Source organism: Eucalyptus grandis, chromosome 8 (genome assembly GCF_016545825.1).
Source record: "Eucalyptus grandis isolate ANBG69807.140 chromosome 8, ASM1654582v1, whole genome shotgun sequence".
NCBI classification, from domain to species: Eukaryota; Viridiplantae; Streptophyta; class Magnoliopsida; order Myrtales; family Myrtaceae; genus Eucalyptus; species Eucalyptus grandis.
In genome coordinates this window covers 5301614-5327500 of record NC_052619.1, presented here as the reverse complement: position 1 = coordinate 5327500, position 25887 = coordinate 5301614, and the positions used below count along the sequence as shown (strand labels likewise).

General features: G+C 38.8%; 3 protein-coding genes across 10 annotated transcripts; 2 read left to right on the top strand and 1 right to left on the bottom strand.

The window, feature by feature from the left end:
• Window positions 1-6350, top strand: LOC104456025 (high mobility group B protein 15). 8 transcript variants are annotated; one of them, XM_010070732.3, is made up of 8 exons: window positions 1-284; window positions 616-685; window positions 1607-1834; window positions 3241-3319; window positions 4426-4588; window positions 4677-4802; window positions 4914-5308; window positions 5635-6350. In XM_010070732.3, exons 3-8 carry the CDS (start codon window positions 1656-1658, stop codon window positions 6112-6114), a joined length of 1422 nt encoding a protein of 473 aa, XP_010069034.2. In that variant the 5' UTR covers window positions 1-284; window positions 616-685; window positions 1607-1655; the 3' UTR covers window positions 6115-6350. The 8 variants fall into 8 exon arrangements, with proteins under 8 accessions (XP_010069034.2, XP_010069033.2, XP_010069027.2 ...); XM_010070725.3 differs by having other exon boundaries at window positions 6-284; window positions 4911-5308; XM_010070726.3 differs by having other exon boundaries at window positions 6-284; window positions 612-685; window positions 4911-5308.
• Window positions 6351-12764: 6414 nt separating this feature from the next.
• On the bottom strand, window positions 12765-13865 carry LOC120287837 (putative SERF-like protein). The gene is made up of 3 exons (XM_039301248.1): window positions 13720-13865; window positions 13340-13442; window positions 12765-13152 (listed from the first exon to the last, which is right to left on the bottom strand). The coding sequence occupies exons 1-3, from the start codon at window positions 13724-13726 to the stop codon at window positions 13059-13061; spliced, it is 204 nt and encodes a 67-aa protein (XP_039157182.1). The 5' UTR covers window positions 13727-13865; the 3' UTR covers window positions 12765-13058.
• Window positions 13866-16644: 2779 nt separating this feature from the next.
• On the top strand, window positions 16645-20504 carry LOC104456023 (PLASMODESMATA CALLOSE-BINDING PROTEIN 3). The gene is made up of 3 exons (XM_010070722.3): window positions 16645-17115; window positions 17237-17270; window positions 20204-20504. Exons 1-3 carry the CDS (start codon window positions 16650-16652, stop codon window positions 20436-20438), a joined length of 735 nt encoding a protein of 244 aa, XP_010069024.2. The 5' UTR covers window positions 16645-16649; the 3' UTR covers window positions 20439-20504.
• Window positions 20505-25887: the final 5383 nt, after the last annotated feature.

Here is a 25887-nt window from a genome sequence, read left to right as displayed (position 1 = left end):
GGTATATATCACAAAGATGGCCAAGAAAATAGGCAAGGATATATCAGGAACCGTGGAATGCAAATCAAACCCACGATTTGCTTACAATAAAAATGAGTTTTTTTTTCTCCTCCTCCCCCCAAGGGAAAAAGGAGAGAGCTTTAGCCACATTTATTGTCATCACCACTCGGAAGGTGGGCTAATCTGAAGCGCCTTCTTTAATGCCCTCCCATTATCATCATCATCATCATCATCATTCTTGAAAACCAGCCATCTCAGCACCACCCTGCTGTAGCTTGTGCCTGGTAAGGTTCTCATGTGCTTTATTTTGTAAATGCTCCTGCTGCAAAAAAAAGAAAAAAAAAGTGACCTTCGTTATCTATCTTCATCTGGGTATATAAAAAGTATAAAACTTTCTTTCCTTCTTTTGGCCCTGCTCCCGTTTGGATTATTAATTGCTTTTTGTACGGTAACAACCCCCGTAAGAGGCAAGGATTAGGGGGTGCTTTGAATATCTGAGCACTGTACTGTTCTGGGCATTTTTCTCTCTCTTATCCCGCTCTCCTTATTTCGTCGTGAATTGTTTATTCTTACTTTATCCCTTTTTTTTTTTTCTGTCCTCCATGGGAAAGGAAGAGGGGACGCATAACACAACACAAAGTCTCTGATTTGAAATTTCATGGTGGGGGCCTTTTGGAGGGCAAAGGCAAGTTTTGGTCTTCTTCTTCTTCTTCTTCTAATAGAAATCCATGTATCCATATATATATATATAAATATTATATACAATAGATAGATGTGTGTGTATTGCCTTCGCAACTCTCTCTCTCACAGTGTCAGATGGAAAGCGAAGAAAGAAACTTTAAATGATTATAATATAATACTCTCGGAATAGAGTACAAAAGTTAGATATCATGATATCTTAGGAATGTCAGACCAGGTAGTAGCCCATGTAGCCCTGTGTTTTGACAAATAGATGAACGGGGGGAAAGATAGAGAGAGAAGGGGGCTTTTTGAATCAAGATTTTGCAGGGGGCCTAAAAGGGTGTTTTCTTTTTAGCTTCTTTTTAATGGTGGTGATGGATTAATGATGGAAAAAGTTTCTTCGTGAGCCGTGATGGGTTGTTGAGTCGTTGCTGCTGCTTCTTCTGCTGCCATTGTTACATCTATTGTACACTGAAGCAATTCATGGCCGTGACAGCTACTAAGCTGTACCACATGCCTTTTTTCTCTTGGGCTTCGAATCAAATCACGCAAGACAACCCCCCTCCTCCTCCTCCTCCTCCCTCTTCTAACTGGGAGTTATTATTTCAGCTTTTGGAAGTCGTCGTTGCTCTCATTAAGTTTGGTTCGTCTCTTGTTATCTGAGCCCCACCAGTAATCTGAATACTAATTTAATGGTTTATTCTTTTTCCATTTTTTCATTTTCTAGTGTTGAAACTTTCATTTTCCCCCCCTCTCCCGGGTCTATTTGCTTTCTCCGTTGCGTTTTCCTTTAGTCCTTTGGTATTCTGCATATTCTGCTGAACACTTGATGGGTAGTTACTAACTTAACTGCTTCCTTATTAATTATAAGGGTAAGTCCTGTTCTTTTTTATATTGCTAATTCTTTATCAATATTGGAATGAAGGTGGAGGTCGATATTGGAGCTTTGCTGCTTGAAGAGGAACCGCCGGCGGATGGCATCAACTTCTGGTGGGAACCAAAGTCCAATGTCTCCATTGAAGGAGCAAATGCAGACCTCTGGATATCATCCATACCCTCCACCTCTTGCAGAGTATGATGATGTTGTGGCAAGTCCTAGCCTCTTTATGACTACTCTGGAGAAGCTCCATTCAACTATGGGGACCAAATTCATGTAAACCTTAGCTCCTTCCGTTTTTTTTTTTTTTTTTTGTTCTTGTCTGTTGTAATGTTGAGCCTTTCTGGACTTGTTATATTTTTTCCTTTAACTAATCGTTTGAGTTGCTGGATATATTCATTCTGCTATTGAGAGGCCCCTATATTTCTCTAGCTAGTTAAAATTGCATTGGTCCGGACAAGGGACTTCTCTTATTGGTCCAGTTTTATTTTCTTGTGAGGCCTAGTATGAGGAGATGGATGCTTCATTTTCCCACAGTTGGCTGAGAGAGAAATAATGGGGTTGCCCTTTGCTATATTTGGTACTAGGAAATAATCTTTTAACTGGATAATGAACTTGGTATTATCCCAAGTGGTCTTTTTTATCTGTTCGGGGACCACGTAATGGACATTTCACTTGTAAAACTTGTTTGTGAATCTCATGTGGAGATTAGAAATGGTTTAGTTATTTTGCACCATTTTAAGGACATGAGCGTTGGTGAACCGATTCACTTGACTGGCTTGTGTTGCAAAATAACAGGTTGTCTTTGTCCATTTTATCTTTTGCAGTAATCAGGACTGCCCCAGTTGTCCTATAACTGGGGAGTTCCAAAGCTCCTTTGTAGAACTTGTGATCTTTCATTCTTGTAAGCTGCGATTTTTTTAATAAGTTTTAAAACAATGCATGAGAATTAGAGTAAATCAGTTGTATTTATGTATGTCTATTTGAAGATTCGCAGAGACTGCAGTTTCTAAGGGGTTATTAATTTATACTGGGTGCTTTCTGACATTTAGCTAGGGTAGTTTGCTTTCACTTGCTTCTGCAAGGACTAAGTCATTCGTTGTCTGGTGGTTGTATGTGCATTTTAGAAGAGATTTATCTGTAAACAGCAAGCACATGTACATGCACCGAAAAGCTAATGCTTATGTGGTTGTTGAGGATTTCGAGGAGTTGCTTAATCAGTGAGAATGCTCAAGACTTGATTTTCTCTTTCATTTCCTGAGATAGTATATGGGAACACGTTATTCAGTTGGCAAGCTGTTGATTGGCCAAAAAAAAAAAAAAAAAAAAGGGTTAAGCAGGCTGTTGGCATTAGATATTGAAGTTAGGTGTAAATTGCAGAATTAGTTGACAATCTCAACCAGGCAAAAACAGTCATTTTGCTTCTTTGAGAGTAAAAAGAGAAGAGTCTTTCTTGTTTGTCTTTGTCATCAGCGTTGTTGAAAATACAAAGTAATTACTCTTGCTACTCTATTGATGCCTATTAATATCTCTGCAATTAGTTGTGTCTGAAGTCCTTACATAGATAAAATTTGAAGTATTCTAATGATTTGACATGTACTGATCTTCATTTGGTCATCTATTTTGGGTGGTCTTGCTTTGCCGTTGTCGTTCTCTTCATATCCTCAATTCCATAATATCAGGATTCCTATTATTGGGGGCAAAGAGCTCGACTTGCATCGGTTATTTGTTGAAGTAACTTCTCGCGGTGGCATTGAAAAGGTAAGACGATACATCCTTTCATTTTGCTGGAAATTAGTTTGTCATTTCCTTGTTTAAGAGTTCCCAAGGTTCATTTGCCATTTCATCAGATCAATACAGTATTTTGCGGGACACTTTAAAGTATTAGGATTGCTTCTGTTTGCCGGTCTTCAAGAGATGCATGAAAATGATGGTCATCTATCTTCTCTTCTTTCATCTATCTTAAATATAATTGTTTTGGTCAGCTACTTTTACTTATAGGAGAATATGGATAGTTTATCTTGCAACACAGAAAATCCAGTTTGGTATGTGACTGATAATCTACCGAGCATAACATAGCTAATATGTTCATCTTTTTTCAGTCACATTCAAGGTACCTATTTACTTTGCTTATTCACGGAGTTATGTTTTATGGTTCATTTGGTTTTAGAGAACATTCTTCTTTTTGTGTTCACCGAATATTTTCTGAAAACTGTTTAATTCCTTTGTCGTCAAGGAATGAGTTTTGTACGCCAAATTTGGGTTCTTTTTTTTGTCTGGAAGTTTTCTCCTAATTTTGGTTTGAAATCAAACTAACATGTAAAATCTTCCATAAAATGTCAGTTTTCTTTTAATTGTGCGTTGAAATCTATGAAAACCTAGATAATTACCTTTATTGGTCAGAGAAATATTGAAAACTGTACATGCTACCTAATGTATTTGACCAGTTTTCTGACAAATAATAGAAACTTAAATTAGAAATATCTGTTCTATTAATCTTTCTGCTATTAAGAAACTTTGAGGACAGCAAGGTAGATTTACTTCTGTTAATTTTGGATCATAAGGGTATGTTCTATTAACGTTTCTGCTATCCCCACTTGGTTTTGATCATTATATATTCTCATGAAACTTTTCATGTATGGTAAATTTACATATTAGCAGTATAGTTTTGAAGGCTATGATGTGGAATGTAATCGACAGGTGAAACTTGACAGCTTCTAGATATTTCGCTTTGATGTATCATCTTGTAGGATTATCTGTCATGTATGGTCCTTCTTGAATAAGGTCAAGAGCAGGCAATAGATGTAAGTTGTGAATATCTTCTATTCATCTCGTCTAAAGAAATTGCTGACCAATTGAACCGTCAGATCATTAGGGAGAGACGATGGAAAGATGTGACTGCAATCTTCAATTTCCCCTCCACTGCAACAAATGCCTCATTTGTGCTGCGCAAGTATTATGTTTCACTGCTTCATCATTATGAACAAATTTACTATTTCAAGGCCCGCATTTGGACTCCTCTCTCTGCTGGTTTGTGACTAGACTTCTCAGATTTTTCATTCAAGCAACTGTCCAGAATGTTGATGGTACATTTCATCGGATGATTTTCTTGTCCTAGGAACTCTGCAGAGCCCCCCTGTGCCAACATTTTTGGCACAACAGATGGAAGCTATGCATCCTGCGCAAGAAACCAAAGTGCCAATGACTCTGCAACCAAGGACAACAGCATCGGACTTGCCTCGAGGTATCATATTGTGAATCATGTGAACTATGAGTAGCAGTTTGCCGTGGTTCATAAAAACTTGATTATGGCTGTTTTTGAGTGAAATTTACGCTCTCGTCCACTTTGCAGCAGGCACTACCTCACCTGCGAATTCTCCAGTGGTGGGAGTTATTGACGGGAAATTTGAAAGTGGGTACCTAGTAACTGTTACAATAGGCTCGGAGAAGTTAAAGGGTGTACTTTACCAAACGCCTCAGAGCGCTGCTGGAAAAATGCCTCAGCAATTCAATTTCTCCATCAATAATAACAATGTAGCTGGAAGTTCTGGCATTCAACGTCGGCGCAGAAGGAAAAAATCTGAGATCAAGAGGAGGGATCCCGCACATCCGAAACCTAACAGAAGCGGTTATAATTTCTTTTTTGCTGAGCAGCACGCAAGATTGAAACCTCTCCACCCTGGGAAGGACAGAGAGATTAGTAGGATGATCGGCGAACTTTGGAACAAGCTAAACGAATCTGAAAGAACTGTAAGGACCGTGCCTTGTCTCATCTATGCATTCTTAGAAATTACCTAATTACAGGTCCAATCAGCCCTCTCATGGCCTGCATCGCTGCTTATGATGTCTGTAATTGCATGTGCATTGAAAATACCATTACATGTAGCCCAGTTTGACAGGTGTTGATCATGTTTTAAGTTCAGTGGGCATGCTTGGGCTTAAATGTGCTGGCCCTGGACCAGCTTAGCCAAAGTGCGCAAGTTCTAGGAGCCGATTCGAGCTTGTTGATCTGGTCTGAATTGGTACATTCGTGCTATTAGTCTACTTGTAATCATTTTGAGTTTGATGGCTTGAAGGTTTATCAAGACAAAGCGCTCAAAGATAAAGAAAGGTACAAGATGGAGATGGAGAGCTACAGGGAGAGATTGAGGATGGGCCAGGTCGTCAGTGATGCCGTGCCCCTGCAACAACGACTTCCCGAATTGGATGTGGACATGGCAGATGTGGATGCAAATCCTGAAGAGACTGAAGAGGGGAATTCTCCCCAAACCCAAGATAATGAGAGTAGCACCGATAAAAGCTTTTCTGAGGAGGATGACAAAGACACTGAGAAGGAATTGGATGTGGAGGCTTCACCTGTATGTGCTGCAGTCCTCGAGAGTAGCAATTTGGATGTCAATGAGGCACATCCTCAGATGGATGTTGCAAATGTAGAGGAGGGTCGTGAGAAGCAGGACATAGCCATTGACAATGTTGAAGTGGCAGAAAGCGTCAGAGATGGGATTGAAAATGTCGAAGATGTAGACAAAGAAAAATTGGGCCAATCTTCTAGCTGAATGATGAATTTTTTTGCTTTGAAATATTTTCAGGGAAGATAATCGGCAGTGATTTTTCAGTTCTAATTTTCTTTAGTGGTTCTAATGTTGTTTAGTGAGAGCTACATGTTCCTTTGCAGAATTAGTAGTTTTAAGTTGTGGTCAAACCTGGATAGTTTTGGTCTTTGTTAGGAAGAAACTTCTCTTCACGAGTTGAAATTTGAATCGAGTAACTGTGCATGTTCACAAAGACTGCATTTTGCACCAGGCTAGAATCAGAAAAACAGTAGATGTTACTTTGCTCACGAAAACTGAGATCTTGTGCCTCTCATACTTGGATATGATCAAGGCATGCCAAGAAATGCACATTTTTACACCGAAGAAGGATCTTCTCTCTTCACAAGTCAAAAGTTTGTTGTTGTTGTTAGTAAAAATACTTCTTTCTGCAATTAGTGAAGAACACATTAGTTGAATTCCCCAAGAAACTAGAATGACTTATTTTGACTAATGTTATAGATGCATTTGTAGAGCTTAAACTCTGGACCAACTGAAATGGCTGGCTAAAGATGGTGAAATCAAATTTGTCTAAGCATGAGGTAATCAATGTACATGCCAAAATTTGCAGATTGGACTTTGTATCCATATCCAAGAACAAGAGCAGTTGACTACATTATAAGGATTGTGATTATGGTGATCACAAATTCGAAAGCAAAATGGCAACCCAGATCATGTCCATATTAAAGAATGGCATTCTGCACAACTTTACACCACCCGAATTATCATCAATGCCACGTCTCATGAATTCTCTTCTTCTTGGTGATCTCGCCATCTCCATTGTTTTTCTCTTTGATTCAGTGGACAGCCAGGGCTCCTGTGGTGATGGCAACAAGATTTCCAACACCCTCTAGTGAGGAGACTGAAGTCCTTCGTGTCATTTGAGCTTTGCTTCAAGGAGAGAAGCTGTTGGTCCAGTCAAATTGTTGCCTTTGAATTCATCCTTTGGACAGCTGAGCACATTCGCTGCATGGAATATGAACAGCAGTTCAAATGCAAGGGCAACTTCTTAAGCAGTGTCAAAAGTTCTAAGCCAAACCCTTGTCCTCTTTGTTGGTATCCTGATGTCTGCAACCCAATTGCTGCAATGCATTTGCCTCATTCCTCTGAACGATTTCTTTGTCAAGAAGATGCTGTTGTCAAGCACTTTTAGCGCTAGGGAGACACTCGCAAGTGATTGATTTGAAAACCGTGGAGTTTTTGGAGTTTCGGGGGCTCGTCACCAAAACAATCTGAGCTGGGGAGTGGAAGGCGAAGGGTTTCCAGGAAACAGCAGCGTGGAGGCACTCTTCTGGTTTGTGCCTCGAAAATCTCTGAAAGGAGGAGCTGAAGGTTATGATGATTTGAATGGAGAAGAGAGTCCAGGAGCTATACGAGCTTCAACTGTTGGATTCAGAAATGAGCTCGGATATGGCAAAGGATTGGCGAAGCTTTCTTTGACATTGCAATTCGAAGTTGCACGAGTCAGTCCTGGACATAGTAGACTTGCCTGAGCATGCTCCCTAGTAAGACATTCCTGGTAGAGAATCCTAGGATGCTAGGAACGAAAGTTGCACTAAAAAAGTGTTGCTGATCTGCTTTGCTAGACTGAGGACAACCGGAAAATCCCTGAAAATCCTTTCTGATGATGAAGGTTTCTTTTTTTGGGAAAACGTTCCTTTGATGGACTTCTATGTGAGGTTGTTCAGATATAAGACTTAATAGCATAGAAGGAAATTGGACAGAGGTAGAACCTGTGCAATTTGTATTTTTGGAGATCACCGAGCGTAGTTGGCTTGGTAGTTTTGTGCTCGCCCGACATTCAGGTCATAAGTTTGCGCTGTGTTTTAATTGAACCTCTAGCTAACTCATGGCCTTAAGCATTGCTATCTCATACAAAAACAGTTGATGGACTCCTACAAGCCGGTGGGGCTATCATGATGGGCCCGCCGGCATCAAACCTTATTGTCTAGGACGGTATCAAGTAGTTATGGGGAAAAGAAGATGTATACTTAGATAAAGACTCTATGTGCCCTAAACTTGAGCATGTTAGATTTCAAGTCCCTTGTTAGATCATTTTTGTCGTATAACTCCATGGTTAGACAACATTAACCCTTGACCCGGTTTTGGTTGAAGAAATGTTGGTAAATGGTGACATCATATTATGCATTGTGAAACTGGACAAATGTAGGGTGAATTAGCCAATGATAAGAACTGATATTGAGTGTTTCAAGGGTAAATAGAACTAGGGGTGTGCAATTGGATTGATAATACCTGGACATCAGACCGGACTATCTGAAAAATAAGTTTGGGAACTAGTTCCCATTAGAATTGATTTGGGAACATGTTACAAGTGAATATCTACCTAGGAACAAGACCAGATAGCCCTATTTTGAAACTAGTTTTGAAATCGGTTTTATAAGCTAAAAAACCAAAACCTTAATTTCTTTTTCTCCTAAATTTTAACCTCAACACTCCTTCGTCCCCTATCCTTCCTTGAAACTCCTCATCAATTTTTCTTTTTCCCCTAAATTTTATGGATGAATGGCGAATGGAGTTTTATAATTTATGTTTTATGTTATGTATTTGAATTTTTTATTATTTATAATTATACATTACTACGTCTTCATAATATGAATTGTTGTTTTTTGTGGATAGGGATCTCTATTGTTCATCTTTTACTTTGAATCATTTTGTTGCTCATAGTTTCATATGATTTTGTTGTAAAAAATGAACCAAAAAAAGGAAGAAAAAAAAAGGTTATTGGCTAGACCTTGAATTGGACTGAAAAAACAAGATAAATTCCAAAACTAGTATTAGGCAAGCAGGGTAGATTTCGGGATCAAAAAACTAAAAACTGATTGTAACATGATAGATTCCAGATTCTAAATTCTAAAGTCACTGTGGAACCAATCACCTTTAAATAGAACAACCAGCAAGTGGTTTTTCCTTGCACAAAGTTGAAAGAAAGATTTGTTGTAGTGTCCTCTCACTAAAATCAAAGCCAAATGCGGTTCCTGATTCGCACTAAAACTATACACATAGTTTCATGAATTACGTACCTTGACAGGTCATTTTTTTCTGAGAAAGAGCCAAATCTGTTCAAATGCTAAGGAGGAATAATTACCCAACCAACCCTAAATATATTGTATAGGTGTCAATTTAATTCTAAATTTTTAAAATTTTTAAATTTAATCATAAATCTCTACTTGAATTAATAACAATGATCCAATTATCGCCGACTATCCTAAGTAACACATCGCCACATCAGCGATTTTGGGCAAAAATTAACAGTAATGACTGCATTAAAATTTCGCACAAAGATTTAAGATTATATTGATCAAATTTAAAAATTTTACGATTGAATTGCATCTGTACAATGAATTTACGGATACAAAGCTCATGACAAATGGCCCACCAATTGGTGCCCAAGACAAACCGACGGTTCATCTCCCTTCCTCCTTAACCTCTCACTTCATCCCGAGTTTTTTAAAGATTAGTGCTTGGAGTTTTTCTTTTAAGACACTGCCATGTGCTTTTTTCCATAATCACACGTGACATGTCTCCCCCTTCTAATCATTTATTTAATAGAAAAACTAAACTTAAAGCTGGCACCGGGTTCCCCAATTTAAGAGATTTAAAAGTCACAAAAGATTTAAGAGTCATCATCCCTCCTTCCAATCGAACAGAGAAAGGAAGGGATAATTATTGAATACGTGGCGAGGAGATCTCATGGGACTATTTTAAGGTTATTTCAATGTCATATTTGTCTCCTCTCATATGATTATGCCTCTCTCTCTCTCTCTCTCTCTCTCTCTCACACACACACATTTCATAGCTTATAAAGTGGGCAAATTCTTCTTGCACAAAAGAGGCCTTAGGGAAACACCAGAGGCCAAGTTTCTGTAAGCTTTTCTTTTGTCATTCTCTTTTTCCCTCCATCACAACTCGACCTTCTTTATTCTAGCTTGGAATTTCAAGCCTCGCATAAAGAAAAAGAACTCGAACAATTGCCTTTCCATGAAAGCATGCACAGGCCAACTACTACAGCAGCCAACTTTCTCGGGCCATTACTCTTGAGATTCTTCGTAAATTTTCGAGAGAAATCTCACAACAGAAATCTCGATCAAACCCGATCTTTTGAAGAATCACTCCAATATGTTCATCTGATCGACATTCGCGAAATAGGCCAACATGGAAGCTATCTGAGGAAGCGATGGTAATGGGCACGCGATAAATTGACTCGCCCTTTGACCAAGCAAACCAGCCAACTAAAGCAACTTCCACCGATTTCCGAAACTTGCTAGGGAAAATTCCAGGGGCAACCATAACGAAAACCTGGATCTATGACTTAGATCTAATGACATGAACAAGTTCCTAGATTGTTAAGATTGGTTTCGTAGAGTGCAACCGATGAGCATCGATAAAGACCAAGTGAGATATAACAGAAATGCAAAGACCTATAAAAGTGATCTCGAATTAAGGATGCTTGCAAAGATTGTTAATTGTACATTCAAATGTTCGATGTTACACCAAACTCGTATCCTGGCTATCTTAAAATACGCAATTCTCACAGTTTTCATGTACAATTCGTCATTATTGAAGCTCACTACTCTCTGACGTTGATTCACACATTGATTTGGCCATGTTGATCCTTCACAGGCCATTCCAGTCAACCTGATGCACAGATCTCACCTTTACTTACAATGATCACTCTGAGAGAACTGCCAATTTACTATCTTTAAGACTTATTAAAAGGTTTAAAATGCCATCAACCCCACAATCCGAATTCTGCCATAGTCCTCCAACATAAATATAGCCCAAAATGCGAATTCTCAATGTGTCGTCCTACATTCAATGAAGAATGATCTGGATTCAGTCCTCCTAGCTCTCTCACCTACACTATGATTGAAAATGGATCAAAACATCCTTACAACACCTTAAAAGAAACATCCGCATTGAAATTAATCGACCACTAATATGTGCTGCTGATTTGTGAACTAGGAAAGACGAAACACATAAAGGCTCACAGAACTTTCTATGGCTACGACGACATAATGTTTATTTAAACCAACAGAAAGGCATTGCACAAAACTTAGCAGATTCAAAGAATTCTAAAAGCCAACATCATTTCAACTATATACAACACATACTACTAAGCACAATGATCTACTGTATTTAACCGATCCATAGAGATCTACAAGACAACAACATGTTGGGTATATACAATCAATAGTTCCAAGAAGAATGAATCATGGTGAATCATTATCTACTGGGCAGTAAAACTTTTGTAAAAAACTGAGAATCCTCATTCATTTGACATAAAGATGACAGGGGAAGACGAAAATTTGAAGGATCATCAAACTAAGATGAGAATAAGGTTTCCTAAGATGATAATCTTCATTCTACTTCCAGCTTGAATTAGAATGTCAACCCATGACTCTTCCTCACACAAAAACCACATGCCAAATCAATTTACAAGCTTTGCATCTAAGCTAACCAATTGAAGAATCGATCTTTAAAAACCAATAGCAGCAAAAATATAATTGAGGACATATTTCATCTGGTGGATCAACAGATACAAGAGGAAATCATGAAATGCTTCAAATGTCAAAACTTAGAAAAGTGCCTGTCAGTATATATTAAGCTAAAACCATTGTCTCACTTTTCCATTTTTTCTTATCTTCACACAGACATGCAGCGCATACGCCAACACTGGTGTTGCTTCAGTACAATATGTTTAACTCATTAAGCAATTTCATGATCAATGATGGACATACCATGCTGTGAACTGCACACATTCATTTCTACCTACAAGAGTAAATATTTCTAATATTTCTAAAAACTCATTCTCTCAGACAACTTTTGCACTTCAAGGCAAACATTAAAAGGTTATATACATCCAGAATAATGCAAATGAAGAATCATGACACAGCCCAGAAACCTTAGCACTGTTCCGAAATGGTTAAAATGTCATTTCGGCTGTGAATATGATGGAAGCCACACCTTCTAGGAGAACAAAGAGATAGTAAATGATGAATTGGCACATGATAGATTCATACCAAGCAATTGAGAAATTTATAGTATCATTGAATGGGCACTTAATCAACAAATTCGCAAGCAATTTAGGAGTTTAGAGTATTATTGAATAATGAAGACTCAAATCAGATACAATCGTGACATCCAAGTTGAAATTCAAACTATATCTAGAACTATGTAGGTCTGACATTCCTGGCAATCAAGCCACTCTCCAGACATGCATCACGACAATGCAATCAGTGCGTTTCAACTATACTTCACCACTTATAGCTAGTTAAAAATCATTAGGCCACACCATTTGGCCGGAAATCATGTGTCAACCAAACAAATGATGGAACCGATGCGAATAGCAAATCACTAGATCTTCCATCTCGCTAGATCTTCCATTACTTCACACCCTAAGATTTGAGAATAGAAGAAGAAGAAGAAGAAGAAGAAGAAGAAGAAGGAAGAATACAGACAGGATATTGCCACCTCTCAAGCTTAATATATTATAGTTGACTTCAAATTAATAGATTCTAATCAATTCATTCTATTTCCGCAGGCACTTGACATCATCACATACTCACTTGCGTTGTCAATCATGCAGCAAACTCTCGCAGTTTTTACTAATAGCTTCATAAAATGCTCGAGTTCTAGAAGGACATTCCATAAAGACTACCAGTCATTGACACTGATAATAGATGATCACCGATACAAATACATGACAATGATGGATTAGATTCTTAACAACCACGAAACTTCTCGACATTGTATAATCGGAAACATAACCAACAAACCCAGTCAAACTCACGTCTTGTTCTTCATATGGAAACTATGTCCACCCAGAAATACTGAACAAAAGACACCCTCAGGAGGAAAAGGAGAAATCAACCCAATTGGACCGACGCCTTTCATTTTTTGCCGCTGCTACTACCTCCGGCATCCCCGCTGGCTCCCCCCTGGGCCGCCTTCTTTGCCAACTTCTCCTGCAAGGCCTTCGCATCCCTAAATCGATCCGATCAAACAAAACCCCCCCGATTAAATTCACCACCAAACCCACATCGGAACATCATCGGTAAGGACAAAACAGGAGCTACCAAATCATTAATCAAAGGACAAAAAAAAGAAAAAAAAAAACAACCCTCCAAAAATCACCATCGCTTAAACCCTAATGGAGATCGAAAGGACCGACCTTTCGCGGCGCTGCTCGACAGTCAAGCCGTCGTCCTTGGTGCTCCCCTTCTTGGTACCCCGCGCCTGGGCTCTCTCCCTGTCGCGATCTCTCTGATTGCCGCGTGCACATCAACATCAAGATCAAAGGAGAGGAATCAAGGAAAAGCAAGAGGAACCCACGAATCCTTTCGCGACCCTTCTTCGAAATTCAAGCGAGCAAGCGAGCAAAACATTCAAAAAGGCACGATCGAATCTCGAAACAAAGTCTGACCAAAAAAAAAAAAAAAAATCTCGAAGCAAAGACCGGGGGGGCATCATCGAAACGGAACGCTGCGAGCAAATCAACGCACGTCGAAGTACCCACAAAAACAAAAAAGAGACGGAGAGATCGAAGGATATGAGTCATGGCGGAAGGCGAGGGAAGGCCCTTCGAGCGAGGAAGTCGTCGCGCAAAAGGAAGGAACTTGCAGCAGCGAGGGAGGGAGAGGACGGTGGGCGGCCAGTGGGATTTCACGGGTCCGTTCCGTGCTTATAATTTCTTTCGCCGACGATTCGGGCGGTGAAATGCCGGAATTGCCCCCCGTCACTCGCCAACGGTCAACGGTTATTTTTCTCCGTCCATGGTTTGTCCAATGCCTCCTCACGTTTTGTCCACTTGAGGACCAAAATGAGTAATTTAATTCCCACCAACGGACTCCTCCAAAAATATATAATTTCCCACCCCTACAGGCCAAGTGAGGTGTGCATAGACTTGTCAAACAGATAGGTCGGATCCAAAATAATGCAATTCGAATAGACCATTTAACTCGTTTTTATTAGTGATACATATATAACCTGACTATTATTATTTAAAAACTTTCGTATTTAACCAAATATAAGAAAATCCATACTTAAACTGATATGATAGTGTGAAGTTAGAGCTTACTTGGTAACGTGTCAAATAATATAGAATTCTATTCTTCTTCTTTTTTCGGAACAAGAAGAAGAATAAAATTTCACTTGGCAACTTTTTTTGTTCTTGAGGTTAAATTTATTCCTAGAATTAGATTTGAAACAAAATTAAGAAGTAGAAAAAAAGTCGATTCTTTATTTTTGAGAATAACTCCAGAATCAAGTCAAATCATGTTCTTTTTTTTTTTTTTCTCTTTTTTCTTTTCTCTTTTCTTCTTTTCCTTTCCTTTTCTCTTCTTATTTCTCTAGCTAATTGCAAAAATAAAATAAAATAATTTAAATTTTTTTAAAAATATAATAAATTTATATTTAAAATATAATAAATTATATTAAAAAAATATGATAAAATTATATAATAGCCCCCTGGATTCGAAGAAAAGGAAACTAAAAACAATATTAGTAATAAAAATTCAAAGATTTTATTATTCTCCTTCTCACAAGCATACGTATTTTACCAATTATATCAAAAACAATTTTGTAATTTGTGTAAGTTAAGATACATCCTTCAATATCACGGAACATCTTCTTTTTTTCGTTAAAAATGAAATAAATGATTATTTTGAAACACAAGGAATTATTTATTCTTAATTAAAACATGAAAATATTTTGAATTCAGAAATAATTCAATGAAAAAACTAGTTTATGGGTCTCATCAATATGATATATTTCCAATTAGATGGCGTTGATTAGTACCACACAAATGGTGAAATAGATTCAATGAAAAATGTATAGCGCAAAATAAAGATTTAAACAAAAGACATTCGTATGAAAAAGATTGATTAATATTAATTAATTACAAAAATTAAATAATTTTGAATTAGATTCATTATCAAATTCAAAATATAACCTTCAAAAATACTATGGATATGACCTTTTCTCATATGAGTCAATTAATTATGACAATAAGAAGGATTCACATATTTATGTATCACCATTATGTTTAAATAGTAAACAAGAGATTTCTTGTAATTACAACAAGATATATAGAAAAGGTAAATTAATTAATATACCAGGAGGTATTATCCCCATTAATTTAGAAGATGATGATATTCTAAATCTAGATAAATTTATGATAGAAAATATTTTGATTGGAGAATTTTTTATTCTTGTCTTCAAAATAAAGTCAATATTGAGTCCGGGATTGATATCAATACCAATGGCAATAAAAATACTAAGACTAGGGTTAATAATTATCAAATAATTTATAAAATGGATCAAAAACATCGTCTTCTTTTTTTGTTGGACGCCGTAATTCCTTCATTTTGAGAAATTTTAAGATAAACAAAATAGTTACCAAACGCATCATTTGTAAGCACAAGATTGAATGAATGTGAGAGAAAATAAAGAGATAATCATAGAGTGAATATGAGTGAGAGTAAAGAGATAATCTTAGAGTTGGATTGTGTTTAAGTGAATTGTAAACTCATTTAACACTCATATTATGTTTAAACCTATTTGTGACCAATTTACTAAATACAACTAATACACATAATAACTCAACTCATTATACATGGGTTAAGAAATGAGTTTATGACCCTTTTTTGATAGGTTTAGGTGCACACTAACAAATTTACATAGACGCTTACATACATACATACATGAGGTAATCAGCTATCCAAAACTTATTAACAAAAGATAGGGAAAAGACCATTGAACATAGTAGTCTAATGATTACAGGATAAGAGTTTCCGATCGAGGATAAGCCCGTGCAACATCGAAACACCAGGCTAGTTTTCCTTTTCGGAGAGTCGGTGAATGGTAGCTTTGTAAGAAGTCCTTTTAGATCTCGTCAAGTTCGAGTAGGCGATGGATGCCTCGGGTGAGAGATAAAATAGTATTTCAAGAAAACAAAATGGCATTGTCAAGATATATATATATATATATATTTTTTTTTTTGTCAATCCTACTTTATGTCTACTTTACACTTACTCTCAGACTTTTGCTTTGTCTATTGCAGGGCGTGGGAGTTGAAACCCACTTTTGAAACTTACTCGTCCCCACCCCATCTCCCCCTGAGAAGATCCCCACCTTCCCCTTCCATGTTGGAAGGATGGCCTTGTCAAGATGACTAGCATCAGATGACGACACCTTTTTGTGCGCGAGCGGCTGACCTCGCCTTTTGGAACGTCCCTTACGCCGTCATGAGTGCACCAAAGCCTAGCGTGGAGGGCCAATGGAGACTAATCCTGGTCGAGCCCATTGGGCTTCCATTCACAAGGTAAGCTTCACAAAAAATGAAAAGAGGCCATATGCCAATGAGATTCAATTTAATTCCTCCAAAGTTCCACAGGGACAAAAGAATGTTATATATATATATATACACATGAAAGTATTGTAGAACCAGACAGATCATCAAAAGCCGAAAAAGGGAAAGAAGAATGGGATGGAAAAAAAAAAAAAAATTAGATCATCAACAGAGCAAAGTCAGTCGCTCTCTTGCTTTACTCGCTAAAAGCCTAAAGCCCCTCCCCACCACCTCCTCGCCTCACATGGCTCCACCACCACCTCCGCCGCCACGGCCACCGCCCTCGCGCCCCTCGCCGTCGCTCCCCCTCCTCCTCCTCCTCCTCCTCCTCCTCTCCGCGGCGGCCACCCCCGCGAGGGCCGCGTCGTGGTGCGTGGCCCGGACCGACGCGAGCGAGCAGGCGCTCCAGAGGGCCCTCGACTACGCGTGCGGGTCCGGGGCCGACTGCGCCCCGATACAGTCGAGCGGCCTGTGTTACCTGCCGAACTCGTTGCTGGCCCACGCCTCCTACGCCTTCAACAGCTTCTACCAGCGCAAGGCCATGGCCCCCGGCAGCTGCGACTTCGCCGGCACGGCCACCGTCGCCGCCTCCGACCCAAGTCCGTCCTCCCTCACTCTCCTTTTCTTCTTTCCCTCAAAAGTGAAAATAAACGCGGCTCATCTTCTTTCGAATCAGTGTTTGATTAGTGTGTTGGGGTGCTTGATTGGTGCAATGCGCAGGTTACGGATCCTGCGTGTATCCATCGTCTCTGAGGTATGTTTGGCTCTCTCTTTCTCTCTCTCTCTCTCTGTTCATCATCTTCTGCATTTTCACAGTAGGAGCGCGTTCGTTAAGGAGCGCGTGTAGATGCTTGTTTTCCCTTCACTTTTTCGTTGCCGGGGTTACTGTTATATCCTTCAGTAGCTTAGAAATGGGAGGAGGGTAAGTACGAGGATGGAGGAGGGGCTTGCTCGGATTCAGATAGAGCTGATTCAAGTCATTGGATGTTACAGTAGTTCGCAGGCGATTTTACACACGTGTCGTCGTGCATGAATGGGGTTCTTGGGTGATGATGGCCCTCATGCATGATATCATATTTCGCTTGTTTTTGACGCAGTTCTTGGGTTTTTGAGAATACTGGGGTCTAGATTATCGCTTTTATCATGTCATATTATATAAATATATATAAGTGAGTTCGTATATATGATTGTTTCATATGAAATCGAAAAGATAATAATAAGGTTTTTACTTAATGAAGGGGACCGATTATTTAAGGGTCGGTTTAGGGCTAGATCTTGGGGGGGGGGGTGGTGAGGGTTTGTCAGACCGCCGACTTGTGCTGTTTTTTCAGGATCGATGTTTGCTTTGCGTCTTCTTTCAGTTTCTCAGTTTCTTTTTCTCTTCCTTTGGTGCGTTTATCGAGATCATCATGTGTGATCTCTCTCTTTTTCCTTCTTTTCATCTTGCATCGACTTGTCCAATTTCAAAGTCGGTGTTCAGTTGCATTCCCCACACGACAGCTCTCTCCTCTCTCTGAAAATGACTAGCAGTGTACTCCTGCCAAGTGCCATCCCTCAACCTGATAATCTTTAACCAAGAGAAAGAAAAAGAAAAAGAAAATCCATTAAAAATCCATGTGAAATCATTCTGTACTGTGGGAATTAACGGCTGTTTTAGGTCATTGAACCGGTTGTGTTCATGTGTTTCGAAAGCTGGAAAGGTATTTTGGCGTGTATATTTGAGGTGGGATATTACCCTACCTTGCTGTTTTCAAAATATTTTGAAACTTACCTATTTAATAAATTTGCAATGGCAGGAGTATAACATTCATCACTAATAACTTCGATAGAAGGAGGATTTGCTTTTCATAAATGAATATTTGAACAGAAGTACGAGAGAAAATGAAATATTTGTAATCAACCAGAGAACGATATTTAAATTTGTTAAATGGCACAATATGTACTAGATTGGAAGCAAGCACTTAATACTTTTAGTTTTGATAATCTATGGTTATTGTAATGAAGTACAAAATGAATTTCTTTTCTAGCTCTCGTGGGTATTTTTTTCTTGTGAGTTGAAGGAAGTGAGCAATTTCGACTTTTACGACATGTTTAGCAATGATTATACCCTTAACTTTTTGACTTCCTATTAGGGGATGCGAAATAAGAGGGACAAACCCCATTTTTAGCTTAAAAAATAGACATGGTTATCGATGATTCACCTTCGCTAATATTATCACATCATCTAGTTAAGATTTGTTATGCCAAAGCTAGTTCGGATATGTCGTTCCACTCGTTTTGGTCGTAAAGACTCGGTCATATTCTGGTAAAAAGTTTAGGATTTTCGTTTAGGAATATTCTGCGCACTTATTAGATAACTAAATTAACATTTATCTAAGAAAATAATTTTTTTGCAAGTGCTATTTAAGCAGTATATGTTATAGATCCTACCCCATTTATTTTCTTCTTTTTCCTCCTCTAAATTCTTAAAAGGAGAGAGAGAGAGAAACTCTCGCAAAAATAAAAGTTTTTACGTGGTGAGCTGAGGACACAGTCTTCTCTTTGAAGTTGGGAAATTACGATTAACGATGATCTTTTGCTGAGTAATAACGTGACATGTGGGTCCCGCGACACCTGGGGTCCAGTCAAATTCTTTGACCAGCTGACGTGGATTTCCATGTCCAATGTACTCCTCGTCGAATGTCCAAATTTTGTTTGGCTTTTTCCTAAGTGTGACGTTCAAGGTCCGGCTTTGAGGTCTGTCCTCCCATTTTTCCAAAGAGCTTTAACACCAATATGCAGTTGATTTTTTTTTTTTAACAAACTTTGCGTAAAGTATATGATTTGAGTAAATTCATATGTTTATTTCTTAAGTCTAGACTTATATTTACTCAGGTGTTTTTTATTGTGTGTATTGTCCGACTAGTTAACAACATTCATCGTTAAGGTGACTGAAGAAGAGTAAGATAACTTATTGATGCAACTTCCAATACTTAAACAAGGCACTTTTTTTTAGAGATCTACATGCATCGGGTGGGGAAGCTGATTACAGCTTCGGAACATATTTATCATGCCTTCACAAGCCATCTTAATACGCACGTTCTTATAAATTTATGTGAAGAGTTCGTTGAAGAGTTCGTTACTCTGTAAGATATTATGGAAAATTTTTCATGGTCGACGTCAAAATCGAATTGTAGTTATAGTTACTAGATATGAAAAGGGAGTTGTGAATCTGAGTGAATAAGCAATTGGATAGAAAGACCAAGAGTATTAGGAAAAGGGCATGACATTCTCTTTGCAGGTGGTCCTATCTCTCACTTTGAACCCCAGTTGCTCAAAAAATTAAAAAGAGAAGAAGAAATAAAATATATAATATCTGAAAGAGGCATCTTGCAGAAGTGGAATGACTTCACTGGGAAGCTTTGCTTTGCTTTTATTCTTCTGACCTCAAAGCTTTAGTGTGTCCTCAAGATTCAAATAGGAAAAGAAACTTCAGTAGGACAAGTCACTCGACATTAGGGTTTGATGACTTTCAGTACACCTCTTAATCATTGCATATCTAACAATTTCCAATGCATTCTTATCACATGTTCATCTTCACCTGCCGTGTGCAAATTGCATGGCATATCTTTCAAAAGATAAAGAAAATTCTTGCTGAGGGAATTTTGCTTGATTCTCAATTTCTCTCCCCTTCGGAAAAATCTCCAGCACAGCAGGAGGGACCACCACGCCGTCCACCACTTTCCCGACGTCGCCGACCACTGTCGTGCCGAATGCACCGACGATACCCATATTTTCTCCTCCCACGAACTACGGCGGCACAGTAGGGGGAGTGCCATATGGGGGAGCGACTCCTTCCATCGCCACGAAACCGTTTGAAGCTTCCTGGCGATGCTCGGCCTTGGCCGGCTTGGCAATCTTTTGTATTTGGCTAATTTTATGAGCCTGAGTTGGCATATATTGTTGGTAATGCTTCAGTTTTGGTAGAAAAATGGGGACCCTCTCACTCGATAATTTGAGCACTCCTCACACTAAGGGTCCGCCAAATGATATAATATTTTTTTGGCACGGCTGCTCGGAATTAGGGGTAGCTAAGACAATCTTCAATGTGGTTTATCTTTTATAGGTCTATGAAAAATTCCATTCTAAAGGCTAATTGATATGACGTCTTATGGATTCTTTTCATTATATTCCTTTTTAAAGTTCATTCCATGACTCTTAGAGAAGGGTTTGCTTGCTGCAATTCCAAACTCAACTACTAAATCAGAGCTAAATTAAAGATAAGTCGAGTTAATTATATTAAAAAGAAAATATGGGTGTGTTAAGAATTTCAAAATTTGTTACAAAGTGCAATCGAATTATAAAAATAAAAATGTTTCAATTAGTGCATTGAAATAATAATAAAGATATTAGTGTAATATTTTATAATATTTTTTAGGGTGTATAGTGTTGACACGACATCAAGTGGGTGCCACACATCACGACAAAAGCCAAAGATAATCATAAAGAAAGCCTAGAACGTTGTCGAGGCAGTCCCTGAGCAATTGCGTTCTCTCTTTCTTGATGATTTTGGATAAGGGCTTTTTTCTTATTAGGTTTTTTTCCCCCTTTCCCTTAGTTTTTCAAGCTTTTAATATCATTGCCACTATCTTAAGAAAATCATTGAAAATGCCTCATCAATGTATTCTATCAATCAGATTGAATTGAATGTAGTCAACTGAAAATCCTTGATCGCATTAATTAGACAAGTTTTAAAACTCGATTGGGCATTTTTCAAATTTTAATATTTAATTGTACTTTTATAAATTTAAAGGCTTTTGACGTCCTTATCTCTTAAAAAAATTAATATCAACTTGTCGGAAAAATTTGTTCCAAAGTCTCTTCCTGTTGGATCAAAGCCTCATGCAAACAGATCAATAGATATGGGTGTAAAAAAAAAAAAGCCCACCCTAGCCTTAATATTAAAGGTTTTTTGGGGTTAGGCCTTTGTTTTCTTCGAGTAGTGATAAGATCGGGATAGGGTTAGCCTAGGCTGACGGGGGCTTTTCTGACATCACCATGTATAGAGTAGCTTATAAATTTCTGATTTTACCCATTCAATGGAATCAATTTATGATATTTGAGTTTGACTCAACCTAGGCCAACCAGATCTCTCATGTTATACGATATTCAAATCTCAGATAAAATGAGTCGGATCAGGTTGGGTCAATCTTGCCCCTATTGAGTTTCAGTCGGGTCAAGTCGGGGTATCATGAAAACCCAGCCCCACCCGATCCATGACACCCTTACCAACAGACATTGGTCTAAGTTTATGACTAGTCATGTTAAAAGAATGCGTCCTAACATTCATTAAGCAAATCAACAAGGTAAATTTTGCAATTTTCAATACGCTCATTCAATCAATGTCCTTGGGGTTGAAACGTTCCACATCAAATAAAATGCTACGGCTTTTTTCACTTCCTTACAATCAAACTTGCGACAACAACTATCGTCAAATCTCTCTTTTCGGTTTATAAATGAAAATAAAAATATAAATGGAACCGTAGAAAATAGGTGTGCACATAGTTGCACCAGGAAATAAGGATCAGCAGAATTTAGCTGAATTTAGCTGGACATCGTTACAGAGAGTGTGGTGCAATCTTTATCATGATTCACATTCAATAATAGCATTACCAAAAGCATAAAAAGATCCACATAATGAAGCTGCGCAAAACGAAGGATTGGCCAGAAAAATTCTAACAAGCAGATCAAGAAGGCATTTTGGCCGTCATCCGTCCCAGATTAAGTTTACATATTAACATGTACCGAGTTTCATGGTATACATACAGTCGTTTCATCATAGAAATAAGTCTTTCAGCACGAAATGGGGTGACCATGCTGCTGTCTTCCGCCTCCCGTCTGATGGACAAAGGCGCAGAGTTCGGCACCATCCTCCAATCCCAACTGCAGGTTACGACGAAATATATCATGAATTCCAAGCGCTGCTTCTAAGTTATGTCCCCGAGAAAACAGTTACCAATCAAGTAGCGATAACTACCTAGTTGCTATTCTGTTTTGTAGAAGATGATACTGAGAGTTGTTGATACTTACTGCTTGGGGGGTTTGATTGCCGGTAATCCGATTGCCTTCGTAGAGGAACTGCACAGTCTGCACATCCAGTTGTCGCCTTTCACAGTAGATATTGAACAGCCTAGATAGCCTTGCTGTCCTGTTGATTTTGAAGTAAAGGATGCGATCGTCCTGCAGGTCGAATAAGATGCCTTGAGCGCAGAAACAGACAACACATCAAAGTGAAATACTGGAAATGCAGCATATGTGAAGAATGGATGTGATCTTCCTATCCACCACCACCCTTCTTAATTCCCTTTGTAATTGATTCTACTTCTAGGACCTTGATACAGTTTTCTCCTTCCTGCATCTGTCACTTTGATATAAGAGACTGATCGTGAAATTAAGCACATGAATCGCTATTACTACTACACTTACGACATTGACCTGCATGAGTTAAAGGAAGGATCAGAGACGAACCAGCAGCCAGCATGATACACCGAATTCGCAATGCGCGAGCTGATGAGCATCAACGCAGCAGGACAAATGGTCGATAATATGACGTCTCATAAAATGTTTCAAAACGCAAAAGTCACCACTTTGAACTCTTTCTTTTCTTCGACCAAAAATAAAAACTCTTTCTTTTCCATTTTAGGGCATTCTGAGTTTTCGCAAAAGGATGCCACGTTGATGGAAACTTTTGCGAACTCTATGCCCTCATCCTCTATTACTTCCAAAATTTGCGTTTAAACAACTCTAGCTGCACAAAACAATGGTATGATCTGCATGTGTCCTGGCTAGTCAGAACAACAACTGAAATTCCCACTATTACTTGCAATAAAAATGGGATCTTTAGCTGAGCTAACCTGAAGAAGCAGAACCACAAACAGACCCAGACACACACAAGACATACAGTACCCAGAAAGTGAAACCTTTGATGAAATCAAGCTAACCCGCTGAAGCAACATCATCACACCATCACAGCCCTGTGCATATATTAAAGATACACAAACCCAGAAAGTAAAAGACACTAGAAAAGAAGAGCGTAAAGAAGAAGAAGTCATACCTGGCCCCGGACCCGGACGTCTATTCTTTCCGTTCCAATGCTGGTAATAGGAGCTGCCATCTTCGAGCAGGCAAGAGAGATTTTTGAACGAGAGAAAAAGAAGAGGAAAATGGCTTGTAATTTCCAGCTTCTTTATTTTCCTTGAAAATGTAATAGAAGAAGAGGAAGTGGGAAGAACCGGAGTTTCAGCCTCGCTTTCTGTACGGTCGACAGAGAGAAAGAGAGGTAGAGAGAAAAGAATATGGAGAGACATTGAATAAGGAGATCAAAAATGGGTCAGAGAAGGAGAGAGAGATTGAATGAGGAGATCAAAATGGGTAGCGTAGCAGGCCGGCTAGCAGAGCTTGCAGGGCAATAAAGGCAGATTTCAATGAGAGCGATGCGACCCGATGATGAAATGGCGTCAGGGATTATGGACATAGGCAAGCAAGTATCATTAATTAACACTGGGGGATCCGAAAGCACTGAGGGAGTTTTGCTAAGACGTGATAACTGGACTTGACCAGCACTCAGTCATCTTCGTACGGTGCGATTCTTCTTGCATTTATGTGGGACGGACACCAGATTCTGCCTTTGCATGCACTTTTGTACTACGTTTCTGGCCTCCAACGAAAGTTTTTCAAAAAAATTACGAATAATAATTTGAAGTTTCTCGTTTCCTTGAAAAATGGTCTAGAGTGACCACAAGACACTGTTTTGATAATCATCTAAATAGTATCTAATCTGATTTTTTTGTTCTCAAAATCAGTTTGGAAACATAATTACGTTTGGTAAAAATTTTATTTTTGAAAACAAATGTGTTCCTAATTTTGGATAAGAATTGAGAATAAAAAAAAATGTGTTTTTCAATCTTAAAATAAAAAAAAAAATCAAAACAGTGAAAGTCGTCTTTTTCTCTTCCGCCATCCCGCAATTGCCATCAACCACCGCCCTCCGCTGTCTGCCACCGGTCGCCATCCGCTGGTCACTGTCTGCCAGTTTGGCGAGCTCACGAAGGCTCGCCAGGCCAGAGTGAGGTCCGATGAGCTCGCCAATAACCAAGCAAGCCTCTTCTCGGATCCCACTAGCGATGCATGCTAACTCCATGGTTTTTTCAAAACGTTTGGCGTTGTTCCGGTGCTAGAATTGGAGTCGCTACCTGGCCAGCACCTTCTTTATTAGCAGCTTTTGTTACACTTGCTGCCAAGTATGACGTCCTACCAAGTGGTCCCTTCGAGACCATTCCTAATGGGCTCAATCAAACTCTCGTGGATGGCCATGTCTAAGTCAAAAGATTTGGCAAGAGTGAAAGTGAAGCAATTACTAAAAGTGATGAATTTTACAGGATCCTATGTTCTTCTGAATTTGGTGGGTATACCTTCATTGGACCAGTTTTCAAAACAATGAGTTTTAAATATATACATTTTTCGTTTAATATTCATTAAGTTTATCTTGTGGATGAATTTCATATTCATGACCCGTCGAAACCCATTTTGCATCTTGGGCAATGGCACTATTTAACGCAAAAATGAGACATTTTGATCTTTTTTTTTTTTGTTTCCACCCATCCACATTCATCTTTCTAGCCGAAGGAACAGTCATAAAATGCCAGTCATTTGGTAAACAATGGGATGCCGAAGAGAAAGTGACCAGCAAAAGAAGATGATAAACCGTTACGAGACAAAATTCCATATGCTCATACACATGATCTGGGAACAATTTTCATGCCGTGTCTTTCCACCGAAACGATCGCACTGGAAAATCTTCCACCCACCGGTGGGAAAATATTGGGACAGGGGCGAGGTTTGAACTTCAAACCCTCAACCATGACCCCAAACAGCATCCAGAAGAAGGAACAATCCCATCTGCAAACACCCGAGCCATGTTTGGCCATATCTCTTCTGCTTCTCTATCAACTTATCTCATTCTCCAATTTTGATAGAATTTGCTCGAACCCGGTGAAAGCTAGGTTGATTCGAAACGGTCCGTCATACTCACAAAAGACATTTGATAAACTGGCCTAAAAACTCAAACGCCTACTTTATTAGCTAATGAAATTCATATAACTACACATTAACAACACTGCTCCAGGAGAAAAGCCAATATTGATTAACGACCTGTAATTGTCGTAGTCAAGTTAGACTGATTATAGGATCACTATCACATATGAAAACTGTAATTACATTGTACTGATTAAGCATAAAAGCAAGTACAGCGTGAGATCTCTTGCACTGCACATTCCAATTGTAAAATTATATCACATATGCTATGTACCAAAAGAGGAGTGAGAGAACCAAAA